Genomic DNA, 22,049 nt, shown 5'->3' on the forward strand with positions numbered 1-22,049 from the left:
TGTCAGCAGACCACATGCTACGTCTTGTAGGCTTGGAAGGCCCGATGCCACCAGCATCCAGGCCCCCACAGGGCCAGAGATGCCCCCTTCCCCCTGAGTCACGGAGGCCCTAGGCTGATGCTTTGGCAATCCTTCAGGCCTTCGATATTAGGTTAGCGCTGTGTCAGAGAGGAGGCTGTGCCTTGCCCCCACCAGCCTGTGCAGGGGCGGCGTGAGGAGGGCGCCCCCTGGGGGCAGAGCTCAGCTTCTCTCCCGGGGCCCCAGCAGTTCAGCTCGGGGCCCCAAACTCCCCGTTCTCCACTCTGCAAAACAAAAGTGCTTCATCTTCCCTTACCTGCCTTCTTCAGAGGCGACTTGGGGAAGATCTGTTGATACTGAAGCAGTCTCCTTAAGGGTCTGTCCCTCCTCCCCAGGCAATTTGCCAAACTGCTCCTAACCTCCACCGTCATTGAGAGCTCCCCCTGAGAGGTGGATGTGAAACACTAGTCTTGATCCCAGGCTCTTCCCAGTGCTGCTTGGGTGTCCAGAGAGCGGCTCAGCTGGCCGACCCTTCTTTCCACTTCGGGTGACAGGTGCATGGGGGCGACAGACATAGACACTGATAGTTGTCATCATAGGGGTGAAAGCCGAGAGGTCCCAGGGTAAGAGCAGAAGCACCCCTGACCCACTGTGCTGTGCATGTGTAAAGGAGTAGTCAGGGGAGGCTTCCTGGAAGAGGTGCCCCTTGAGTTGGATCTCAGAGAATAGCCCACCCAAGAGGGTTGAGAAGAGAGACATTCCAGCCAGAGGATAAGAACATGCACAAATGCCGGCACAGGGATGAGGAGATGTGTGATGGGGGCCAGCGAGGAAAGGAAAAGGGGAGCGAAAGTGGTTTGGCTCCTGAAACAAACATGGGAGGGGGTGGGAAGATAAGTGGGGCTGGCGGGGTGGAGAGCTTTGTAAACTAAAGAATTGCACTTTCTTCTGAGAAGGTAGTAAGGATCCATAAACACAGGAGTGAGGGGGGTGGATTGATCCATCAGAAAGACCCCTCTATGTGCTGTGTGGACTGAGGGCTGGTCACAGGTCAGAGGGAGGGCTCGGGAGCTAGACTTCCTGGGTTTGACTGCACTGCTCCCCGGCGGTGAAACCTAACCTCTCTGTGCCTCAGTTCCTTCCTCTAAAATGGGGTGCCAACAACACCCTCCTTGTGTAAGGTGGAGATGCGAATTAAGTGGTGCCTGAGGTGTAAGATTGACAGGTGCTCGTAGCTATTAGCTCGTCGTGATTGTTTCTCTATTGCCAAGATGGGTAAGGCGGGAAGGACCGGACTCCTGTCTGCCCCTCACCTCCCAACAACCAGGGGCCACACCCCAGACTGTCCATGGCTTATACGTCCCCCCCCCGCCAAAAGCTCCAGAATCCATCCTGATGCATATTGTGTGTTTGGCAACCACTGGGGACAGTAAAGCCCGGGAATTTTTGAATAAGACAGACAAAAATGTACAACCAGCTCTCAGAGGGGAAGGGGGATGACCCTGGACTTGTAGTGCTTCTGATTTCCTTGGTGTGAATACTTCCACTGTGGCTGGTATTAAGCTCCCAACGTGATGTCACTGGACCCGCACAGGGACAGGAGGAAGTGCGAACAGTTAGCTCCCACAGACCCGTGGGAGCCAGCTCCAACACACCACTGAAACGGCCCCGGGTCCGAATTCTGCTCCGCCCTGTAAGAGCTTCGTGACCGCAGGCGAATCGCCTGATGCCCCTGACCCTGCTTCCTCATCTGTAAAAGGAGAAGACGATTAAACAGCTACTTCGCAGGGGGTTACTGAGATGGGACAATGTCTTCCACATCAGGGCTGAGCGCAGTGCCCACCCTGGGCTCCCCACTGAGACTGGGGCAGGCACCCTCTGGCCAGCCCAGCGAGACCCCCTCGTCTGCTGAAGACCCAGCTTCGTGCTCCCACCCGACCCCTTCCCCGTCCCAAGTCCTGGCCGAGAATCAGCACCCTATTTGTTTGGGCAAGGCTAGGACTGACTTTTCTTGCTCGGTTCAAGTCTGTGCCAAACCTCCCCGCTACTCCCTACCCCTTAAGCCTTCAAAGGGGAAACCAACAGAGTGCACCCCAGAAGAAGCCCATTCTGGGGGTGCAGCGGAAGCAGCAGGAGTTTAGCATCAATTAGGGACATCTGGGAGACAGGAGGACGCCAGCACCATGTGGATAACCTGCTCCGTGGGCTCATTGTTCCTCGAGCCACCACTGAGTTAACCGAAGCTTGGACTGTGACGGGCTGGGGTATTATTCCCGATGGCTGTGGCCATGCAGAGAAAAGTACAGCCCACGGGGTGCCCTGCTGCTCTCCCAGCACAGGATGGAGGGTCTGAGTCGAGGGACCCAGGAAAGAGGATGGACCGGGGTCAGGACAGAAGGCAGCTTGATGAGGGCAGAGCATGGAAAAGGATAGGCAGTTGGCCAGGAGGACCTTAGGACGCAGTTTCTCCTCTAGTAGGAAGGGGCCACTCTAGAGGATCATAGTGTGTTACATTTTCAAAAAGTAAAAAAATGACTCACGCAAATATAGGATAAACACGTATCAAAGATGGATTCCGTTCATTAACAAGGGAACCAGTAGGATGGCAACACTGTCTCCAAGAGCTTTTGAGGGATTGAGTTTTTATTTGGAGGGGAAAACACAGAGTAAGACAGCTCAGTGAATTAATGTCCTACAGGGCAATAAACCACAACATTGGGGTTTATCTTTCCAGTTGGCAAAGATCTCCAAGTTAGCCTTGAGTCTGGGCCTTTAATCAGTAGCTGAGAGTGAAGTCAGGCCCAGGTGCGTTCTCCCAGAGCATCACAGAATCCAGGACGGGCCTGGTCAGCGATGCTTCCCTACGACATTCCCTACGACATTCCCTTCCGCCTTATTTCCAAGTTTGGGGAGTTTTGCTTACCAGGATAGAACTCTGCTCCTCCAGCTACCACCTGCCACCTCCCTGTCCCTGCCACCTGCCACTTTTTCTTAATGCCTGGCTTGCCCCCCTTCCCCCACCCCCGCCAACCCCTCTGCCTCCTCGCCTCACCGGCCCACCTTGCCACAGAGCCGGAGTGCAGGGAGGGGCCGGAGCTGGGCCGCTCCAGGCACTGAGGCTTGTCTTCCTGGCCCTTCGGCCAGGGCCTACCCATTGCACCAGACCGGATGTGGCCTGGCCACGGACAGACGGGCTGACTGTCGGCCAGCTGCTCCTAGGAGGCGAAGGGTGAGAGGCCTGGCTTGTGACATAGGCAAGGGTGAGAGGCCTGGCTTGTGAGAAGAAGGCAGAGGTACTTCTTGAGTCCCAAGCAGAAAGACTCTTCTTTTTTATTGAATTCTAACTGACCTACGATATTATGTTCATTTCAGGGGCACAAGATAGCAATTCAATATTTTTATACATTACAAAACGGTCCCCACAGTAGGTTTGGTGACCGTCTGTCACCATACCAAGTCATGACCGTATAACTGACTGCATTCTCCGTGCTGCACATTACGTCCCCGTGACTTACTTATTTTATAGCTGCAAGTTCGTATCTCTCAATCCTCTTGACCTATTTTGCCCGTCCCCCCACCCCCACCCCTCTCCCCTTCTGGCATCCACCAGTTTGTTCTCTGTGTCTGTGCATTTGTTTTGTTTTGCTTTTTAGATTCCACACGTAAGTGACATCATACGGTATCTGTCTTTCTCTGTTTGACTTGCTTCACTTAGCATAATGCCCTCTAGGTCCAGACACGTTGTTACAAACGGCAGGATTTTGTCTTTTTTTTTGTTTGTTTTTTTATGGCTGACTTACATTCCTCTGTGTGTAGACACCATCTTCTTTATCCGTTCAGCTGTCGATGGACACGTAGGTTGCTTCCACATCGTGGCTACTATAAGTCATGCTGGAGTGAACACAGGAGTGCACGTATGTTTTCAAATTAGGTTTTTTGTTTGCTTCAGATAAATGCCCAGAAGTGGAACCCCTGGATCATAGAGTAGTTCTGGTTGTAATTTTTTGAGGAGACTCCATACTGTTTTCCACAGTGGCTGCACCTGTTTGCATTCCCACCAACAGTGCACGAGGGTTCCTTTCTCTCTGCATCCTCGCCAACGCTTGTGGTTCCTTATTTTTTTGGTTCTAGCCATTCTGACAGGTGCCAGGTGAGGGCTTGCGGTGTTTTTCATTTGCATTTCCCTGATGATGAGTGATGCTGAGCACCCTTGCATGTGTCTGTTGGCCATCTGGATGTCTTCTTTAGAAAAATGTGTTTTCAGGTTCACTGCCCATTTTTAATCTGGTTTTGGCTTTTGGTGGTGGTATTGTTACTGAGTTGTAGGAGTTCTTTATATATCTCGGGTATCAACGCCTTGTCAGATATATAGTTTGCAAGTACTTCTCCGGCTCAGTGTTTTCATTTTGTTGATGGTTTCCTTCACTGTGCAAAAGCTAGAAAGGACTAGTCTATTTTTTATTATTTTTTTAATTAACATTTATTCATTTTTGAGAGTGAGAGAGACAGAGTACGAGCAGGGGCGGGGCAGAGAGAGAGGGAGGCACAGAATCTGAAGCAGGCTCCAGGCTCTGAGCTGTCAGCACAGAGCCTGACGCGGGGCTTGAATTCACGGACCGCGAGATCGTGACCTGAGCTGAAGTCGGATGCTTAACCGACTGAGTCACCCAGGCACCTCTAGAAAGGACTGTTTTCAACTAGTCTTTTGGGGGCAGATAAAATAATTCCCTTGGGCTTCCCTCTGGGTAACTTGGAGATGCCCAGACCCAGTGCTCTTTGTGCTCCCAAAGGGGGCTCCCCCATCGTTGGGAATGACCATGATGGCCTTTACCAAGCTCCTGTGATGTTCTGGGCTGGGCCTTTATGTGACCTGTTGCACCGGGTCCTATAAAAGCGCCACAGTCCCCATTCCATAGATGAAGAAATTGGTTGAGCCACCTGCCAGAGGTCCGGCCGTGAGTATGTGAGGTCGGCCAGCAGGCAGAGGGTGTTCCCGTCAATTCCACATCAGTGCTCCTGCAGGTGCTCTGTCACCGTCACCGTTGAGCCTCCCCCCTGCAGAGCAGGGCTCTGCTGGGAGATGCAGCCTTGGGCGGTGGGGCTCTGAGTGTGGGATGGTGGGGGGCGGGGGGGTGGAGCTTACAGCAGCCACACCGTTATTTACTCGGACCTCTCTCCGTCAAGGATCTATATGCGTTAGACCTGGAGCCCTACCGCTACTCAGGGGTGAACCTGACAGGGTTCCGGATCCTCAACGTGGACAACCCCCATGTCTCGGCCATCGTGGAGAAGTGGTCCATGGAGAGGCTGCAGGCGGCTCCCCGGGCAGAGTCCGGCCTGTTGGACGGAGTGATGATGGTATTCCAGCCAGGCGGGTCAGATCCGGGGTCTCCCCTTTCCCTGTCCTTCTCTCTCCTTTCCCTCTTCTATCTTTTCTTCCTTCCTCCCATCATTCTTCCCTTCGCTCTATCCTCCCTATCTCTTCTCCCCTCCCACCACTTCCCTTCCTCAGACCTTAGACTAGGTTCTGGGAACACAAAGGAATCAGACACAGTCCCACACCAAAGGTGGTAGTGGAGGCTTGTAAACGGATTGTTTTGGAGCGCGGGGATAAGGACCCTCGGCTGTGACCAGCCGAAGGCTGGGGAGCGGGAAGAGGAGAAGGTGTGGGCAGGGCCTAGGGGAGCAGCAGGAGCGGTGGGATGGGGTGAGAGGGCCTAGAGGGAGAAGGTCTGAGCTGCAGAGGGTGGGAGTTGAGTGTCTGTGGAACAGCAGGGACACCCAAGTCTGGCCTTCGCTGGGGGCGTGGACGGGGTCACCGTGGGCCTTTCCCTCACCCAGACCCCTCGTGTCTGGCGAGGGAGGGGAAAAGGGACACAGCAGATTGGGCCGAGGACTCTCGGGGCTTGGGATCTGCTCTCAGGCAGGCCCCGGGCCCTCCCCTGCAGACTGACGCGGCCTTACTGTATGACGCCGTCCACATCGTGTCCGTGTGCTACCAGCGGGCACCCCAGATGACCGTGAACTCCCTGCAGTGCCATCGGCACAAGGCCTGGCGCTTTGGCGGCCGCTTCATGAACTTCATCAAGGAGGTGAGTGTTCCCCTGCACCTCCCCCAGCCAGGGCCTCCCCCCACTGCCCCTGGGGATCAGCATGGGGTCAGCAGAGCTGCAGAGCAAAGGCCCGGGTGTGGGAGTCAGGCAGAACCCATTTCCGGTCCGCACAAACCCAGCCTCAGTGCTTCTCCTCTCTGAGCCTCAGTTTCCTTGGGGGGAAAATGGGCCTGACGGGCTCGTTCTTACAGGGGGATTGAGAGGCAAAGGCCCTGGCGTGTAGGAGGTTCTCCGTGGGCGGTCAGCACGGTCAGCAGGACCTGCGTTGGCTTTCTGATGCAAGACATGAGGGTCTCTGCCTCGGGCTGTGTGACCTTGGGCAAGCTAGAGAACCTTGCTGAGCCTTGATTGGCTCATCTGCAAAATGGGGTACGAAGCATGCCCAGTCACAGGGATGCTGTGAAGTGGAGATGAGACCCCGTGTGGAAAGGGCTCAGGGCGGTGCCAGGGCAGAGGAGGCTGGGTAGATCATAATCAGCCATCCAAACTCCTCTTCGTGTCGTGGGCCCTCTGGGACTCTGCTCTCCTGGCATCACAGCGGCTGTGAAGAAGTCCCATCCGTGGGGCTGATTCAGAGGAACCAGAGAGCAGAAATCCATCCTGCTATTCAGATGACCATTGAAACACGTAGTGCCAACGGATAATTTCGAAGGACTCTCCGTCACCATTGTCCTTGTAAGCTGTGGGTGGCAGTTTACCATTCCCATTTTACAGGCGGGGGAAGCTAAGGCCGGGGCCAGGCATCCTGGCTGCATCACGATTAGCTGTGTGCCTTCGGGTGAGAGGATTAACGTTCTGATTCTCAGTTTCCTGGACTGTAAAATGGGCATTAAGAGTCCTTACCTCCGTGTTGTTTAGAAGACCGTGTGAAACTGGACGCAAAGCATCTAGCCCAGGACGTGGGCAGAGGCAAATCCCAGTGACTGGTGGAGGAAGACCGCTTGGGGACGAGATCCGGGCAGGGTTATCCTGGGTCAGAGGGAGTGACCACGTCGAGGCAGCATGGAGTGCGGCGGGGGGAAGCCCTCCAGGAGGGCTGTGTAGACGATCTCTTTGTAGCAATCACAGTGGACCAGAAATGAGGCAGGCTGCCTTGAGCACTCATTCATTTATTCAGCAGCTGATTGTGGTGGGCCCGCTGGGTGCCAGGCGCAGAACCCTGCACTGGGATCCAGTGGGGCTGAGACAGACAAGCCCCCGCATTCCCAGAGCTCCCAGCCTAGGGAGGGGGCAGACACGAAGCAAGCCCTTGCATTCAGGAATGTAATCCCACGTGCAAAGGAAGGCAGCTCCAGGAGGGCCAGTAACAGACCCACCACCTTATTCTCAGTGGACAGTTAGCTTTCCCCCAAGTCCCGAGGTCACCACCACCACTTGGGAACAGCGCTAAAAGGAATGGGGACGGGACACGGGCTGTAGTTTGATGCACATGCCTGTGGAGTTGTCTCTGCCTCTCCCAGCTGTGTGCCTTCACGCATGGTCCTAGATGTCCCCAAGTGTCCGTTTCCTCTCTTGGCAGATGTCACCCCACCATCATGGTGAGGGAGGCACGAAGTCCTTGGGACCAGCTCCCTCATGCCTCGAAGGGGGTCCATCCAGTGTCGGATATTTTGGTATAAGAAGACCATGATGGTCTCTTCTCATCCAGCCCCTCAAAACTGCAGAGGAAGTCTGATTGTCCAGCCCTGAGCAGGCCTGCTTGGCCTGAGCGATCACCGGCTTGTTCTCGGGGAACTCTGAGACCCGACTCTCAGCCCCCTGTGCCTCCTTCCTCGGCAGGCCTCCGACGGAGCGGTCAGAGGCCAGCGTGAGGGGGTCGGTGACCCGAGCCACGACCCTGGGACCCTTACGAGCCAAGCAAAAGTGGCTTTGAAGCTTAACCACTTTTTAGCTGTGTGACCTTAGACAAGCTACTGAATATCTCTGTGCCTCAGCTCTGTCTCTGTACCCTGGAGATTTTCCTAGGGTTGTTGCAGGATGAGGTGGGTGATGGTGTGGGTGAAGCACTCAGGACAGAGCGTGGCAAGAGCAGATGCTGAACAGATTGGCTGCAGTTACTGTCCTCACAACTGCCATGACTATGGGTTCTTCTCCATGCTGAGTTTCCAGCTCACGAGGATCTCTGGGCCACATAGCTTCAGGGACCTCCACCCTGTCTACCCCTCACCCGTTGCAATTTTTGAGGCTCAGTGACAAAACCCTACAGGGAGCAGATTCGTCACCACCCGCCCCGTAGAAAGGGGCCCCTTCTCCCTCCTGGGGCTGACTGGCCCACACCGGTGTACTTCCTGTTTCCTGGCCGCTGCCCCAGTGAGTGGCCCTCACCACTCACACCCTTACAGAGCCCTTTCAGAAACACGTTTGTGCCACCTGCATTTGAGGGCGGTGGAGATGGAGGCCCCGAGCAGCCGTGTGGCTGGCCCACAGTGCCACCTCTGCCCGGGACCGGGACCCCAGTGCCCTGCCTGAGCCCAGCACAAGTCTTCCCTCAGACCATTTCCAAGTTGCCCGTCTCCTTCTCTGACTGCGTGACAGTAAATCATTTTAAAGACTTGGCATTTCCGAGAGGAGCTGGAAAATACCAGGCCGGAGTTCAGAGCGTGTGAAGCATCTTTCATTTAGCGAGTCTTGAGCGGTGGCTGGAAGGGGCGGGGAGGCCGGGAAATGTCACGGGGAGGAGCTGCCAGTGGCTCCTTGCCCTGGCCCTGCCCACCCGCCCACAGACAGTCCGTGCCCCCCTGCTGGCATTTAATTCCTCCAGAGCTGACAAGGGGGAAGCTTCTTCAGCGCTCAGTCCGCTCCGAGTGCAGGTTGAAGGCACCTGCTGTGATTTCCCCTGGGGGCCAGGAGATAGCCTGAGGGTGCAGAGGAGGGGGGAGCCAGCCAGCCAGAGGGGAGCTGAGCCTCCCTGTGAAGTTATAAACAGTGGTCTTCACCTTGTCTGATCTTTTAGTCTCTGTCCCCAACCCCGTTTCCAGCCCCCCAGGCTCTGTAAGCCTCCCCCACTGAACTTGGGCATGGTGACCCCACGCTCTTCAACTCTGTTCCTGCAGACCCGGATTCTGCCCTGCAGCACCATCCCGTGCAGCTTTCTATAGCTCAGCCCCTCTTTGAGCCTCTGTGTCTATGATCCTAAAATGGGGGCGACAGTGACACCCACCTGGCAGGATTGTGATGAGACAAAGCACATTCAGGAAAGGGGGTTAGTTAGCCCTCTATGACAGGATTTCTACTGAGGCCTCAGGCCCTGGCCCAAGCCCCCAGCCTTCCTCCCAGCTAAGCACCAGCCCTATAATCCAAGGGAGAAATAATACCATATAGCACTTAGCTGGGATCGTAGATGGCAGGCACTGTGCTAAGCACTTTATACATCTTTTTGAACACCTGTGAAATAGATCATTTTCCCCTTGCTGAAGCTCAGAGAGGTTGGATCACTTGTGCAAAGCCCGCATTCTGTCCAACTTGTCTTAGAGCTTCCCGGACCCCTTCCAAGCCCCGTCCCTCTGCCTCGGTCGGTCTACCGGCTGGCTCATCTGCACACTTACCTTGGGGCCTTAGAGCTGCCCAAATGCTTGGAGAGCCCACGGGTTTTATTTTGGACTCCTGGGATCCATGGTCCCATGAACTTGGGTGTCCAGTTCTGAGTGCCAGTGTGTGCGCCAGGGACATTCAGCCAGGGAGAGGCCCTGGGGCCATTTTCAGAGCCTGCAGGGGGTCATGACCCCAGTGTGGTTGGGAACCACCTTGGCAAAGCAAACATTTCCATAATCAGACCTTCCCCCGCCCCCATGTTCTCTGGCACCTCCTTCCCCAGCCTCCTCCAGCCCAGTGGACTGTGTGAGCTCCAGATTTCCTCCCCCACCTCCAGCCTGCAGCCTCCCTTGGTTCCCAGGACCTCCAGGATGGATGGGTTTGTTCTCCCAGACACAGAAAGCCCGTTGGTATTGGGGCGTTTACGCGTGTGCTGGCTGCCTCCTACCTCCTTGGAGAAGGGAGAGAAAGGACGGGGCTCCAGCCTGAGGGGTGGGGCCCTGGGACCCCAGCTGCAGCGCGGAGCTCTGACCCCCTCTGGGAGCTTGGGTGATGCGCCTGGCCCTCCTGGCCTGCTTCCTGGTCTGTAAAATGGGAATCGTGACCTCACCTGGCCCACCTGCAGGGTTGCTGTGGAGGTTACATGCTCTGAGCGGTGTGAAGTACTTTGCAGGGATGCATTGGGTCCACAGGAAAGGTATTTTCTAGAACGGAGTCAGCAAACCTTTCCTGCAAAGGGCTGGATAGTAAATATTTGGGCTTTGTGGGCCAGATGGTCTCTTTGTAACTATCCAGGCCTGAGGCAGCGGCTCCAAAGCGGCCAAAGACAATAAGTAAATACATGGGTGTGGCTGTGTTCTAATCAACTGTTTACAAAAACAGGCCGCAGGCCTATGGGGCACCAGCTGTAGCTTGCTCACCCCTGATCTAGAAGAGTGGGACTTTCTCAGCTTGGGTCCTGCATGTTCTCTGCATCTCTCTCTGTGTTAACGATGTTAATGACAATACACAGAAGTGACCATGAGCTCAAGGGCTCGGGTGGTACCACGCACTGTCCTAAGTATTTTATGGGCTTTATCTCCATTCACCCCCCCGTGGCGTTTTGGTACAATTATGAATCCTGTTTTGTAGATGAGGAAACTGAGGCAGAGAGGTGACCTAGAATTCCTAAGTTTGCACAGCTGACTGCGGTTGGACCCGGCATTCTGACCCCAGAGTTCTTAACCTTGACGTTCGTGGAGCTGGGGCCGGGGGCGGTGGGGGTGACTTCTCGGTCTCCTCCTGCTCTACTCCAAGCCTCTGGTCTTACCGCCAGGGCTGGCTCGGCCCCTTGGCTTTTCCACCTCTGGGTAGGTGTCACCTGCCCCAAGCCGCCCGCCTGCCTCCTCCTTGCCCCTCTCTGGGGACCTGACACGGGCTTCCCCTCCTCTTTGGCTTCAAGGCGGGGGCTCATTTGAGTGCGTCTGAGATCGATGTTGTACACGAGAAGGTGCAAATGTAAAGCTGGCTAAAGAGCATAATAGAATTTATGGAAATCGCTGGCTCGCACCACAGCCCGAGCAATGATGGAGGTGATTATTAATTAATCATGGTCTTGGGGGAACAGTATCAGTGCAAAGAGTAATTAAAATGAAGCATTGTACAGTTGTACCGAATGATGATTTATGAGCCCGAGGAATTGCCGCTCTGCCCTCTCCCTTCCGGCAGGCTCAATGGGAAGGATTAACTGGACGGATTGTTTTCAACAAAACCAGTGGCTTACGGACAGATTTTGATCTGGACATCATCAGCCTGAAGGAGGACGGCCTGGAGAAGGTGTGTGGGCTCAGGAGAGGGAGGGGACAAGACCTTGGGGGCTCGACATGACCTGGCATGGCCTGTGCCCTGGCCCTTCGGAGAACATGGAGGCCTGGTCAGACTGGAAGGGTACAGAACCCAGTGGCCTGGCCGTGGCAGACACCCAGGCTATCGCCCGGTGAGCAAGGGCCACCGGGGATGCTTAACTGGAAAAAGTCATGAAAGGCTGGGGCGGGGGCGGCGCGCAGAGGGACAGACCCGACTTTGGGTAACAGAAACTCTAACCACCAGGGGGTGGCTGCCTGGGGAGTAGTGAGCTCACTGTCACTGGAGGCATTTAAGCAAAGATTAAGCAATATGATTGCTTGTCTGGGAAATGCAGTTGGTTCTTATCCTTAGAGAGAAGTTGAAGCACATGAATTCTGATCTCACTCTTGGTTTCTAAGGTCTCAATGATTTCAGGGGGTTTTGATGAGAAAGCAAGCCCTTCTGGGGCCTCCATCTGGCTACCATCAGACGTTTGTAAATGAGGCCAATTCTCCCTGGGAGCCTTCTGCATATTCTGTCCAGTCAGGCTGCTGGCCTGGGGAGGAGATTCAACATTAGCCCTAATTCTCCGAATTCCTGGGACCTCAGGACCAGGGGGTCAGCCACACCCTCTCCCACCAGCCTGGGAGTGGGGTGAACAAAAACCTGGAAGTTGGGGAGGGGCCAGCTTGGATGCCTCTGAGACTTCAGGATGGCTAGATTCCTCTCCTCTCCACCCCTGTCTGCCATTGATCAGGACTCCCTCCCTTGGATTGTTTTAACACTCAGCCCTGGCCTCTCCACCTCCACCCCTGAGCCTGCAGCCATGCTCAGTGTATACACACACACACACACACACACACACACACACACACACACACAGCTTCCCAAAGCACAGCATGGTCTCCCCCACCAGTGCCGAGTTAAGCTCCAGCCCCTGACTTGGACTTTTATGGCTCTCCGAGAAACAACCCAACTTGCCTCTCCATGCCCAGCCTCCACTGGCCCCAGAACATTCCCTGTGGTGCAGTCAAACCCACTCCCTCTGGCCCCTCCTTTGGCTGAGTGATGGCCCTGGCTGTGGAGGTGGCCTCTGTCTCCTGGGGTCGCTCCCTCAGGCACAGACGTGGCTCTGGCTGGGTTGCAACTTGTGGCCAAGTTTACTCCGCCCACTCCTGAGTGTCCCACAGACTAATGGGGGCTCCTGTGCAGGGGTGGCCAGGGAAACGCCACCTTTCCTCTGCATACAGCGTCAGTCCCTTAGGGACAGGCGCTGTGGCCTCTGCTCCTAAGATCAGGGAGACCGGTTGGTCCAACCTACTCGCACCACAAGGTCTCGCCGGGCGGTATGCCAGCTCCTGTTTAAACTCCGGCAGTGCCTGGGGGTGGGAGGGTAGGGGGTGGACCTTCCTTCTCCAGCAGTATTGCTGCAGTGGTTTTCACTCAAGTGGCATCTCCTTTTTGCTCTCTCAACTGTCCATCTCTGGAGATGGCCTAAAATTCTAAGGATGGCAATTAGACCCACGTATGCCCGTGCGACCCGCTCCCATGCCCGCAGCAGACGCGAGTAATGGGATCATGAGAGCTCTTTCCATCTGAGCCTTCTATCACAGCATCCCTCTTCCAAGGACAGAGTGACGATAGCTAACACCCAAGAAAAGCCCTCCTACGATATACCCGGACAAAGGTTGACCTGCCTCCTCCAGAGGCTCCCGGTCACAGCCACAGGGAGTGGTGGGCAGACAGCCTGTAGAGGCTGGGTCCTCCTCCGTCCTAAGTGTTCTCGCCTCCCCAGGACTCCCGGGATCTAGCCAGGCATGCAGTGGGAAGTCAGTAGGTGCTTTCTGGGGTGAGGGTTCCAGCTGCTCAGGAATCACTGGACAGATGTGTATGGGGCACCCGGGTGTACTGCTAGGGACCCCTCATGGGCTGGGCCCACTTTGAGGCGGTCTGCCTGTCTCTTCTCTTGGCTCTAGGGGGTCTGCGTGGACAGAAATCCTGCCTGGAGAGGGTGCTAAGTCCCCACACAGCCGCCCTGCCTCTTGTATCATCACTTCTGTTTGCTAAGCCGGGTCATAGCTGATCCAGCCAGCTCCAGCCGGTGGCTCTGGGAGGATTAAGGCAGAATTACCCAGGCATAATTACATGTCTGTCTGCTATCTGCTTTGCACAGCTCTCTTAATGGGATGTTTGCATTTGGCCTCTCTGTTTAATTGATTAAGTTTCCCGAGTGCCCCCCAGCTAGGCCAAGGACACAATGGGCATGCCAAAACCTTCCTTGAGGGAGGGGACCTGAAGGGGAGTCGGGGGAGCTGGGCAGAGTGGGACCTTCATGAGGCCCGAGGCAATGATTGGTAAACTTGATCTTCCCTGGCGTCCTCCAGCCTCAGGCCTGATAGCAACTAGGGCACCGTGGAGAGACAGATTATGCCACCTTGGCCAGGATATCCGCCAACTTTAGAAGTAAAACCACAAAGCAAACTGCCTTCAAACCCAGCAGCAACCAGGCCCGCAGTGAGGGCCCTCCGCTCTCTGGTCTGCCAAAGACCAGCTCCTGCCCAGCCTGCCTTCCTGCATGGGACACATCTCATCACCCATTAACCCAGTCCGAGAATGTTGGGTGAACATCCCCCTTGCTCCAGACCCTGTTCCGGGCTTTGGAGGGTGTCCTGGCCCCGGGAAGTGGCACCAGGGCAGAGACCCAGTGAGTGAGCAGCTGGGTGCCCCGCGTCTTCCCCAGGAGGAAGGAGGCCCACCAGGATCAGAGTGGCTCTGTCCTGGGGTAGGACTGGCCCTGACCCAGGACCCCTGATTTCTTAGTGTATCTGTTCCACCCCAGGCTGAGGTCCCTGGGCTGTTTTTACACTCCCCTTCTCCTCTGCATTTTCCCCTCCAGCCAGCAAGGGGGAGGTGATGGAATTCAAGAGACTCCACACCTTGGGCGCCTCCTCCAAGAAGAAGGGAGGCAAGAAGGTTGTCAGGAGTTAGCTCACAGCCTGTCAGCCGTGACGACAATGCTCACCAAGAATGGGAAGGAGATGATGGCCTTGTTGGCCGTCTGAGGACTCAGCCCCTTTTCTCCGTCTGTCTGTCCATCCAGGTTGGGGTGTGGAGTCCTGCGGAGGGGCTCAACATCACGGAGGTCGCCAAAGGCCGAGGCCCGAATGTCACTGACTCTCTGACGAACAGGTCCCTCATCGTCACCACCGTGCTGGTAAGAGCCTGCAGCCCTGTGGGAGGGACTGTGTGAGCCAGGGACGGGCTGAAGAGGCCCCTCCGTCGCCCCACCCAGCCCAGACCGGACACCGCTCAGGGGGCTGCTGCGAGGCTGGAAGATGGGGGAGGTGGAAGCCCTGAGGGTCCCTCAGAAAGCCCTCGGCAGTTGGAGCACAGCAGCTCTGCTTGTGGCCACAGGCCAAAGAGCCCAGGGGGTGGCTTTCAGAGGCCTCTTCCCAAAGGCAGAGGGGGCTGGTCCTCGTGCCCGTCTGAGAACTGCTTGGAAGCCGATCTTCGGAGACCTGTGTGTTTGCATTTATCCCCCTGCCCCCACCCACCCCTGAGCCCAAGCACGAACCACGAAGGGGTAGAAGGAAAGAGGTTAGCCTGTCCTCTGCACCAGGACTGAGGGTCCACCTCTTTACCTCAGTTCCCGAGGAAAAGGTCCTTCTCAGTGGTCCCCCCAGCTCTGGTGGGTACTGTGGCCACACCCAGAGAGCCCAGTGGGTGCCGGGAGCCCACACACATGCCACGGTACATGGTGTCCCATCCTGAGACCTCTCCTCTGTGGCCACTCTACATGTCACCCTCCCTCCATTCACCAGGACTGAATAGCGCCTCCTTCTTCTGACCCAAGGAGTGGCTCTTGGCATCTCCCAGGCTCTCTGCACCTTAGAGCTCAGGGTGGGCAGAAGGGCATACCCCCGCCACTGGCCTCTTGACTGGCCAGTGCTGTGCCCTCTCCACTGCACTGGCCCCTTCTGGAAGGCCTCCAGAGCATCCACAGACTCAGGGCCCACCCTTTCAGAGACACGGCACTGCTCTTGGGGACCCAAGCTGGACCACACTGGGGACAGGTAGCCTGATCACAGCCTGGTGGATCCTGACCAAAGACCTTTTGAGGACGATTCAGGGAGCTTGTCCTTATATTAAAGCACATACCATACGATACAATAAATACAATATGAAAAAAGCAAATCCTCTACAAAAAAGAGGGCTCAACCTGGTTTGAAGGGCTTGGATAAAATGAGGCTGCCCCAGGATGGAACCTGGGAGCAGGGCTGGGCACTGGACCTTCCATGATGCCAAGATGGGGTGGCCCCACCTGCTTCCCGTGGGAGGCAGCTGAGCCAGGCCCCGATGAACGGTCCTGTGTCCTCTCTCTAGTGTGATTCACCAGACGTATGCTTGGTGGCCAAATGGTGGACACCCCCAGGCAGGAAGGGACATAGGAGTTCAGCCCCATTCTCCCAGTGAGCAGCAGACATGGGGACACCAGCAGCTTCTAGAGAGCAACTATAGCCTGTGGGTCTCACCTCCAGTCTTCAGGGTCATGACCGTTGACAGGATCCATGTTAAAGGTGATGGAGTCCTAACCTTGGTTCTGGACCTACTGCCGACAGAGCCGGATCCAGGATGAGAGGGCTGGGGAGACACCTGCCCCACAGGTTTGGGGATGAACCCCCCTGCCCCAGGCATCTTCTCCAACACCGTACATCCTGCTTGCCTTTATTGATTAAATTGTTGTTAACCAAAAAAATATAAAAATTGGGGCGCCTGGGTGGCTCAGTGGGTTAAGCTTCCGACTTTGGCTCAGGTCATGATCTCACGGTCCGTGAGTTCGAGCCTTGCGTCGGGCTCTGTGCTGACCGCTCAGAGCCTGGAGCCTGTTTCAGATTCTGTGTCTCCCTCTCTCTCTGCCCCTCCCCCGCTCATGCTCTGTCTCTCTCTGTCTCAAAAATAAATAAACGTTAAAAAAGAAATATTTTTTAAATATGAAAATCAGACTGCTGAGACCAGGAAGTCAAAAGATTTGATCAGGAATGAGGGAAAATTATATTAAATATATATATATATGTATATATAAAAGAATAAAAAGAAACAAATAAAAAAGAACAACAAAGGTATTAAAGACAGATGAGCAATTGAAGGGATACTGATGGGAAGGAAAATAGAAAAGGAGAGAGTTGAAAGGGAACAAAATACAAAGGTTAAAAGGAAAATAATAATGAGAAAAATGAAAATAAGGAACCAGATGAAAAGGAAAGCCATCAGGAAAGACGAGAAATTAAAATAAATAATTAACGGCTCCAGCTAGACAAGGTAAAAAATGTAAAACCACATGTCAGAAAGCAAAAGGATACGAGTGTGACAAAGCTAAAATTTAAAAGGGGAAAAATAAAATAATAAAAAGGTGGTAAAAGATTAAAAACAGAACTGCATAAAATGTGAGATATAAATAAAACACTTTTCACAAGGCAAGATTAAAAACGGTAAAACCGGTGTGCTCTAAGAGATTGGGAAGAAGGGTGATTAAGTGAGCCGAGATGATTCAGCCACAAAACAATGCCCTCAAGTGAGCGACCAGCTAGAGGTAATCTACCAGCAGGATACAGGATACACACAACTTGAAAGACCACAGGCGTGAATTTTATTAAAATGGCAGCAGCCTGATTTCAAGGGCATAAGACCCTTCCGCAAAGGTGCACAGGATTTGTCTACACCAGCAGAGGCAGGATCCAGCAGACATCCTAGGCCCTTCTCTGTCAGCACTCACAGCTTCTTGCAAAGCCCCCTACCTGATGCGCTCAGTCCCCTGCCGGAAGTTCCACCCGCAGGGTCGCACTGGCCTTCAGGCACCCAGGAAGATAGGGAAGGAGAGAAGCCCGTCTCAGCCCCTAGTCTGCACGCAGCTCCATTTGGCCCACCGTCTGTCGTCTCAGGCAGACAGTAGCCCAGCAGCCGTTTGGGTCATGCAGTGTGACCAGGATGCCGGGGCAAGACTGTGATGGCTAAGAGCTCAAACCTTCCGGTGGCCCCGGGGTGGCTCAGTCGGTGGGCGTTAGACTGCGGCTCAGGTCACAGTCTCACAGCTAGTGAGTTCGAGCCCTGCATCGGGCTCTGTACTGACATCTCAGAGCCTGGATTCTGTGTCTCCCTCTCTCTCTGCCCCTCCCCTACTCACGCTCTGTCTGTCTCTCTCTCCTTCAAAAATAAATAAATGTTAAAAAAAAAAAAAAAAAAAAAGACCACAAACCTTCAGGTCTGAGCCCTGGCTTTACTGTTATCCAGCCGTGTGACGCTGGAAAACTGCCTGACTGCTCCATGCCTCAGTTTCCCCACCTGAAAAAGAGAGATGGTGGTAACTGTGTCTACTCCATAGAGTTGAGAGGCGGAGTGATTCATGAAGATAAGTCAATAAATGAATAATTTATATTCTGTAATTTGTTGGGTAATTAATACAAATACGTTAATACATATAAATGCATGCCAAACGGTAGCTGCTATTGTTACTAATTACTATTACCGATTCTACATCCGGTCCCCAGAGAGCTCAGGCTTAGTACAGTATGCAGAGTGTTGTAGAGAAAACCTCTGCTTCTGTCCCCAGCTGAGCCCTGAACTTCTCTGAAGACTGACCCCTGACCATGACCACAGAGGTTATCTCCAGCACAGGGTACCCTACAGACTTGGAACTTGCATCCAACAGCACCCCACCACTACCCACTGCTGACACTCAGCTGCCTCTCGCCTCCTTGTTCCCTGGCCGGCCCCTGGAGGCCTTAGGGTTTGTGACCTTGACCTCCGGCGTCCCTCCTAGTTCTAGTCTCCTACCGATATGTCAGACTGCAGCTCCCGACCACCACCTTCTCATCCGCTGTGCCCAAGGTCTGAGCTCCTGGGCCTGACATCATGGTAATTCCCCACCCCTGGCCCCTATTGCCTTGACCTCTGACAAAGCTACCGACCTACCCGAAGGGCATGTCCCACCAACCATCTTAACCCCATCCTGCAGTATCAGATACTCACATGGACTGAGGCGGGGGCCGGGGGGGGGGGGGGGGGGGGGGGGACCCGTGATTGCTCTCTGCATCCCCACTGCCCCGAGCTCATGGACGGTCGGTAGGGTCTGCTTCTCCCTGTGGGTCAATGAGAGAAGCCCAGTCTTTCCTGGAGGAAGAGAAATGGCAGAGAGAGCCTGTGGAGTATCCCTGATGGGGACAGGGGATGATGTGGCGCACGGCCTTTGCGCTAGTCTGCAAGGAAGTCTGGGGTGGGGGGGTGCTCTCTTTGGGACAGCTACTCCAGTGGCGGAGGGTGGCCCAGCCCCAGCTGCTCTGGCTGAAAACCCAGCCCCCACCTCCACCTTGCTTGGCTGGTGAAAGCGGGGCCAGCACCTCCCGCTGAGAGCACTGATGGGTGGGGTGGGCCAGCCGGCCTGGAAGTGCGTTGTCCAGGCAACGGCACTTTGAGTGACAGGCGGGTACCGAGCATAGTTCAGGAGCATCCAACTACTTTCCCCTTAGAGAACAGGGCTGGACCCCTATTGAGACGGGTCTCTCTTCTTTCTTTTTCCTGGAATCTGGGTGTGGCAGAGGGGCCACAGCTCCCCGTGGGCTGCCCCTAAACCTGCCTCCTCTCCTCCCCTAGCCCGGAACCTGGAGCAAAGCGTGGCTCAACCTGGACACACAGATGAACAGAGCCCTGACTCCACTCCCCCCACCCACCCCCAGCCCCTCCAAGCTGCAGATGGCCTTTCCCGTGCCTGAGGTCAAAACTGCAGCAGCAAGAGCCTGGAAGCCTGCCCTCACTCGCCCCCTCCCGCCCCCTCCTTGCCTGGCCCTGGCTTCTGCTCTGGTTCTGCTCTTGCATGGGCTCCTGAAAAATTCATCCGCCCCAACCTCAGCTCACACATGGAGAAGACGCACCTGACTCACTCCTGGGGGCCCTGCCTTTGAAGGTTCAGGGTTCTCTGGGCTGCTGAAGGAAGCAGCGGTGTTGACGTGCCTGTGGGTACGTGTGTGGGTGTGGGACTGGACCAGCTACACCCGGGTGTCTGGATACACACCGATGGCTGTATTTGTGCCTTGTGCACGCTGGGCCCACGTAAGACTCCCAGGCAGACGGGACCCACGGCGCTGGGCCACAGGAGAAGGAGAAAAGCAAAGGGAGGCCAGGGTGTGGGCCGGGAGAACCGTCCCAGGCCAGGGACCCCTCCGGGCCCCACCTGCTGGGCCGGGAGGACTCCTAATGCTCTGTCCTGGTTCTAACAGGCAGAAACCGAGGCCTTGGATCCAGGGCCTTCAGCTTCTGTGTCCAAGCAGGACTAGGCAGACAGGACATCGAGAATGGGGTGTATTAGTGCCCGTGGCATTGTGTACAGGTGTGCATGCTTATACAGGTGTGTGTTAACACTGCCTGTGTCAGAAGGGGGCTTGGGAATGCTGATACCCGGCAGCTCACCCTGGATCCTTCCCCCCACCCCCTGCCCCCCCCCCCCCCCCAAACGACCCCTTCCCAACTCCACAGGTCCTGCCGCCGGGAAAAACTGACCACAAGGCCCGGCTCTCACGTTGGTATAAGTGATCAGAGAGAAACCAGACTAAGTGAGCCCTGGCAACGAAAAGTCGGCAAAGGTTATTTTTCTGGACCCCTGTTTCCTGTGACTTGTTGAAGAGAAATATTACCCCGCTCCTACGGCTGTTCTCCCAGAGCAATAGAAGAGCGTGAAGTTATGAAATTGAGGGCACCTTCACTGAGCAATCGATTAGCAGCCGAGAGAGCTTGTGAATTGGCTGTCTGGACATTTCCAGTAATAAATTGTGAAATAGTCCATGAATAAGTAGTTGGCGGAGTTCAGAATTACCCCCTAGGAAATGTTGCAGGTCTAGAGACACATTACTAAGGCGAGCACCATTTTAATGCTCTGGGCTTTGGCTGTTAAATATGTATGCCATCCGCAAAGCACTTCCCGAAATTAATGGCATTTTACAGCTGCTCCGAAGGCAGCGTATTTATATGGAGATGTATAGATTCTGGGGCTGTGGTGGCTTCACAAATGAAGTGCTAATTTTAGAGAATAGGCCCAGGGAGGGGCGTGGAGGGAGGGTCAGGAAGTGAGCTATCTCGGGGACCTTTTCCGAAATGGTTTTCGGCTGCCAGCTATGATTTTTAACCTTTGCTGACCTTGGGCATGGTCTCTAGGCTGGAAAGGGCACTGCAGTAATGGACTACCCGGCACACAGAGAGAAGGTAATGATATTAATATAAATAAATAAATAAGTCATATTGGCAGCTTACATTTGCCAGGCACCGTTGTAAGTGCTTTTCGCAGATTGACTCGTTTATCCTCACAACGACCCTGTCTGGTAGGTTCCATTATTATCCCCATTTTACAGAAGGAGGTAAATTGTGCCCAGGATTCAGTGTGTGGTTGGTGATTCCCCTGGGGGAGATAGTACCTTCTTAGTACCTTCTCTCCAGTTCTTCCCTTGAGCTGAGATCAGGGCACCGCCAGGTACAGTGGTGCACGTTGTTCACTGCACAAGAATGTCCAAGCAAAAGGAGAGGTTAGGACTGAAACTCTCACTCACTAGGCCCCCTGCCAGGGTTCGGGCAGCACCTTCCCAGAGACGGATTTGCACAATGGCAATGTGTGCCCAAACCAAAGCCCCCTTCTCTCCAAGTAGCCCCAGAACCTTGCCCGCCCCCACCTGGGCTCTCTTCTCCGACCTTGTGAGCTGCCTACTTGGTTGTAAGGTGGGATAGGAGCCACAGAGATTCGGAGATTCAGCATGGAGTCTAGCTGAAGGACCCAGTGTTCACCCAGTTAGGCTATGAGGTGGTTTTCTCAGAATCCCTGGAGAGGCGGGAACCCTTTGGGGCTTCCCACACTCCCCCCATCCTTTCTGTGAGGCATCCCGAAGGACTGTTGAAAATTTAGAGTAAATGAGTGCTGGGGTGGGGTTTTTGAAAGGTAGCAGTGCTGGGGGAACAGGGCCAGAGAATCGGGGCCACCTGTCCCCACGGGAGCCCGGTAAGAGGCTGCTGGTGGGTTCCTGCTTCTGAGACTCTCCGGTGAGGGAGTCCTCTGGGGACTTCATTGCTCACCCTGCCCCACGGGCCCACAGTGTCAAAGGAATAGCCACTCTGGTTGACAAAATGGTAAGACACCTCCATAATCGGGCGTGTGCCTTCTCGTGGGCATGTGCACATGGGATTGCCAGGACGCGTGCCCTCTGTCAGCTACTGTGTCACCTGTCAGCTAAAGACCTGAGGCATTCTGACATGGGGGTGGGGATGCTGAGGTGGCTTTAGGGAAGATTAAGGCCCAACAAGAGACCACAGGCATGAAGGACTGGAGCTAGCCTCTATCAGACTGCAGTTCAGTTCCTGCAGTAAGTTTTGAGCAACTTACTGACCTTCCCTGAGCCTCAGTTTTCCTCATCTCTTGAATGGGGATAATGTCACCTGTCTTGCAAGCCTGTGAGGCCTGCCTCAAACAACCCTTGAGAGACTTTAAGGCGGTGTCGGGTGCATAGTAGGAGCTCAGTAAACGTTGAGTTT

The 22,049-nt window shown here is 54.9% G+C and overlaps 1 protein-coding gene across 2 annotated transcripts in view; it reads left to right on the forward strand.

Annotated features, from left to right (window-relative positions):
• The window catches only part of GRIK3 (glutamate ionotropic receptor kainate type subunit 3), a 229,878-nt gene that overhangs the window by 164,039 nt on the left and 43,790 nt on the right, over positions 1-22,049 (forward strand). The window contains exons 6-10 of one of the 2 annotated variants that reach the window (XM_060625295.3): positions 5,203-5,376; positions 5,967-6,110; positions 11,370-11,477; positions 14,587-14,700; positions 16,025-16,458. In XM_060625295.3, coding sequence (XP_060481278.1) covers positions 5,203-5,376; positions 5,967-6,110; positions 11,370-11,477; positions 14,587-14,700; positions 16,025-16,039 — 555 coding nt within the window. In that variant the 3' untranslated portion in view covers positions 16,040-16,458. Of the gene's footprint in view, positions 1-5,202; positions 5,377-5,966; positions 6,111-11,369; positions 11,478-14,586; positions 14,701-16,024; positions 16,459-22,049 lie in introns of those variants that run through there. The other variant, XM_060625294.3, reaches the window with a different exon arrangement.

Source organism: Panthera onca, chromosome C1 (assembly GCF_046562875.1).
Source record: "Panthera onca isolate mPanOnc1 chromosome C1, mPanOnc1 haplotype 2, whole genome shotgun sequence".
Lineage (NCBI taxonomy): Eukaryota > Metazoa > Chordata > Mammalia > Carnivora > Felidae > Panthera > Panthera onca.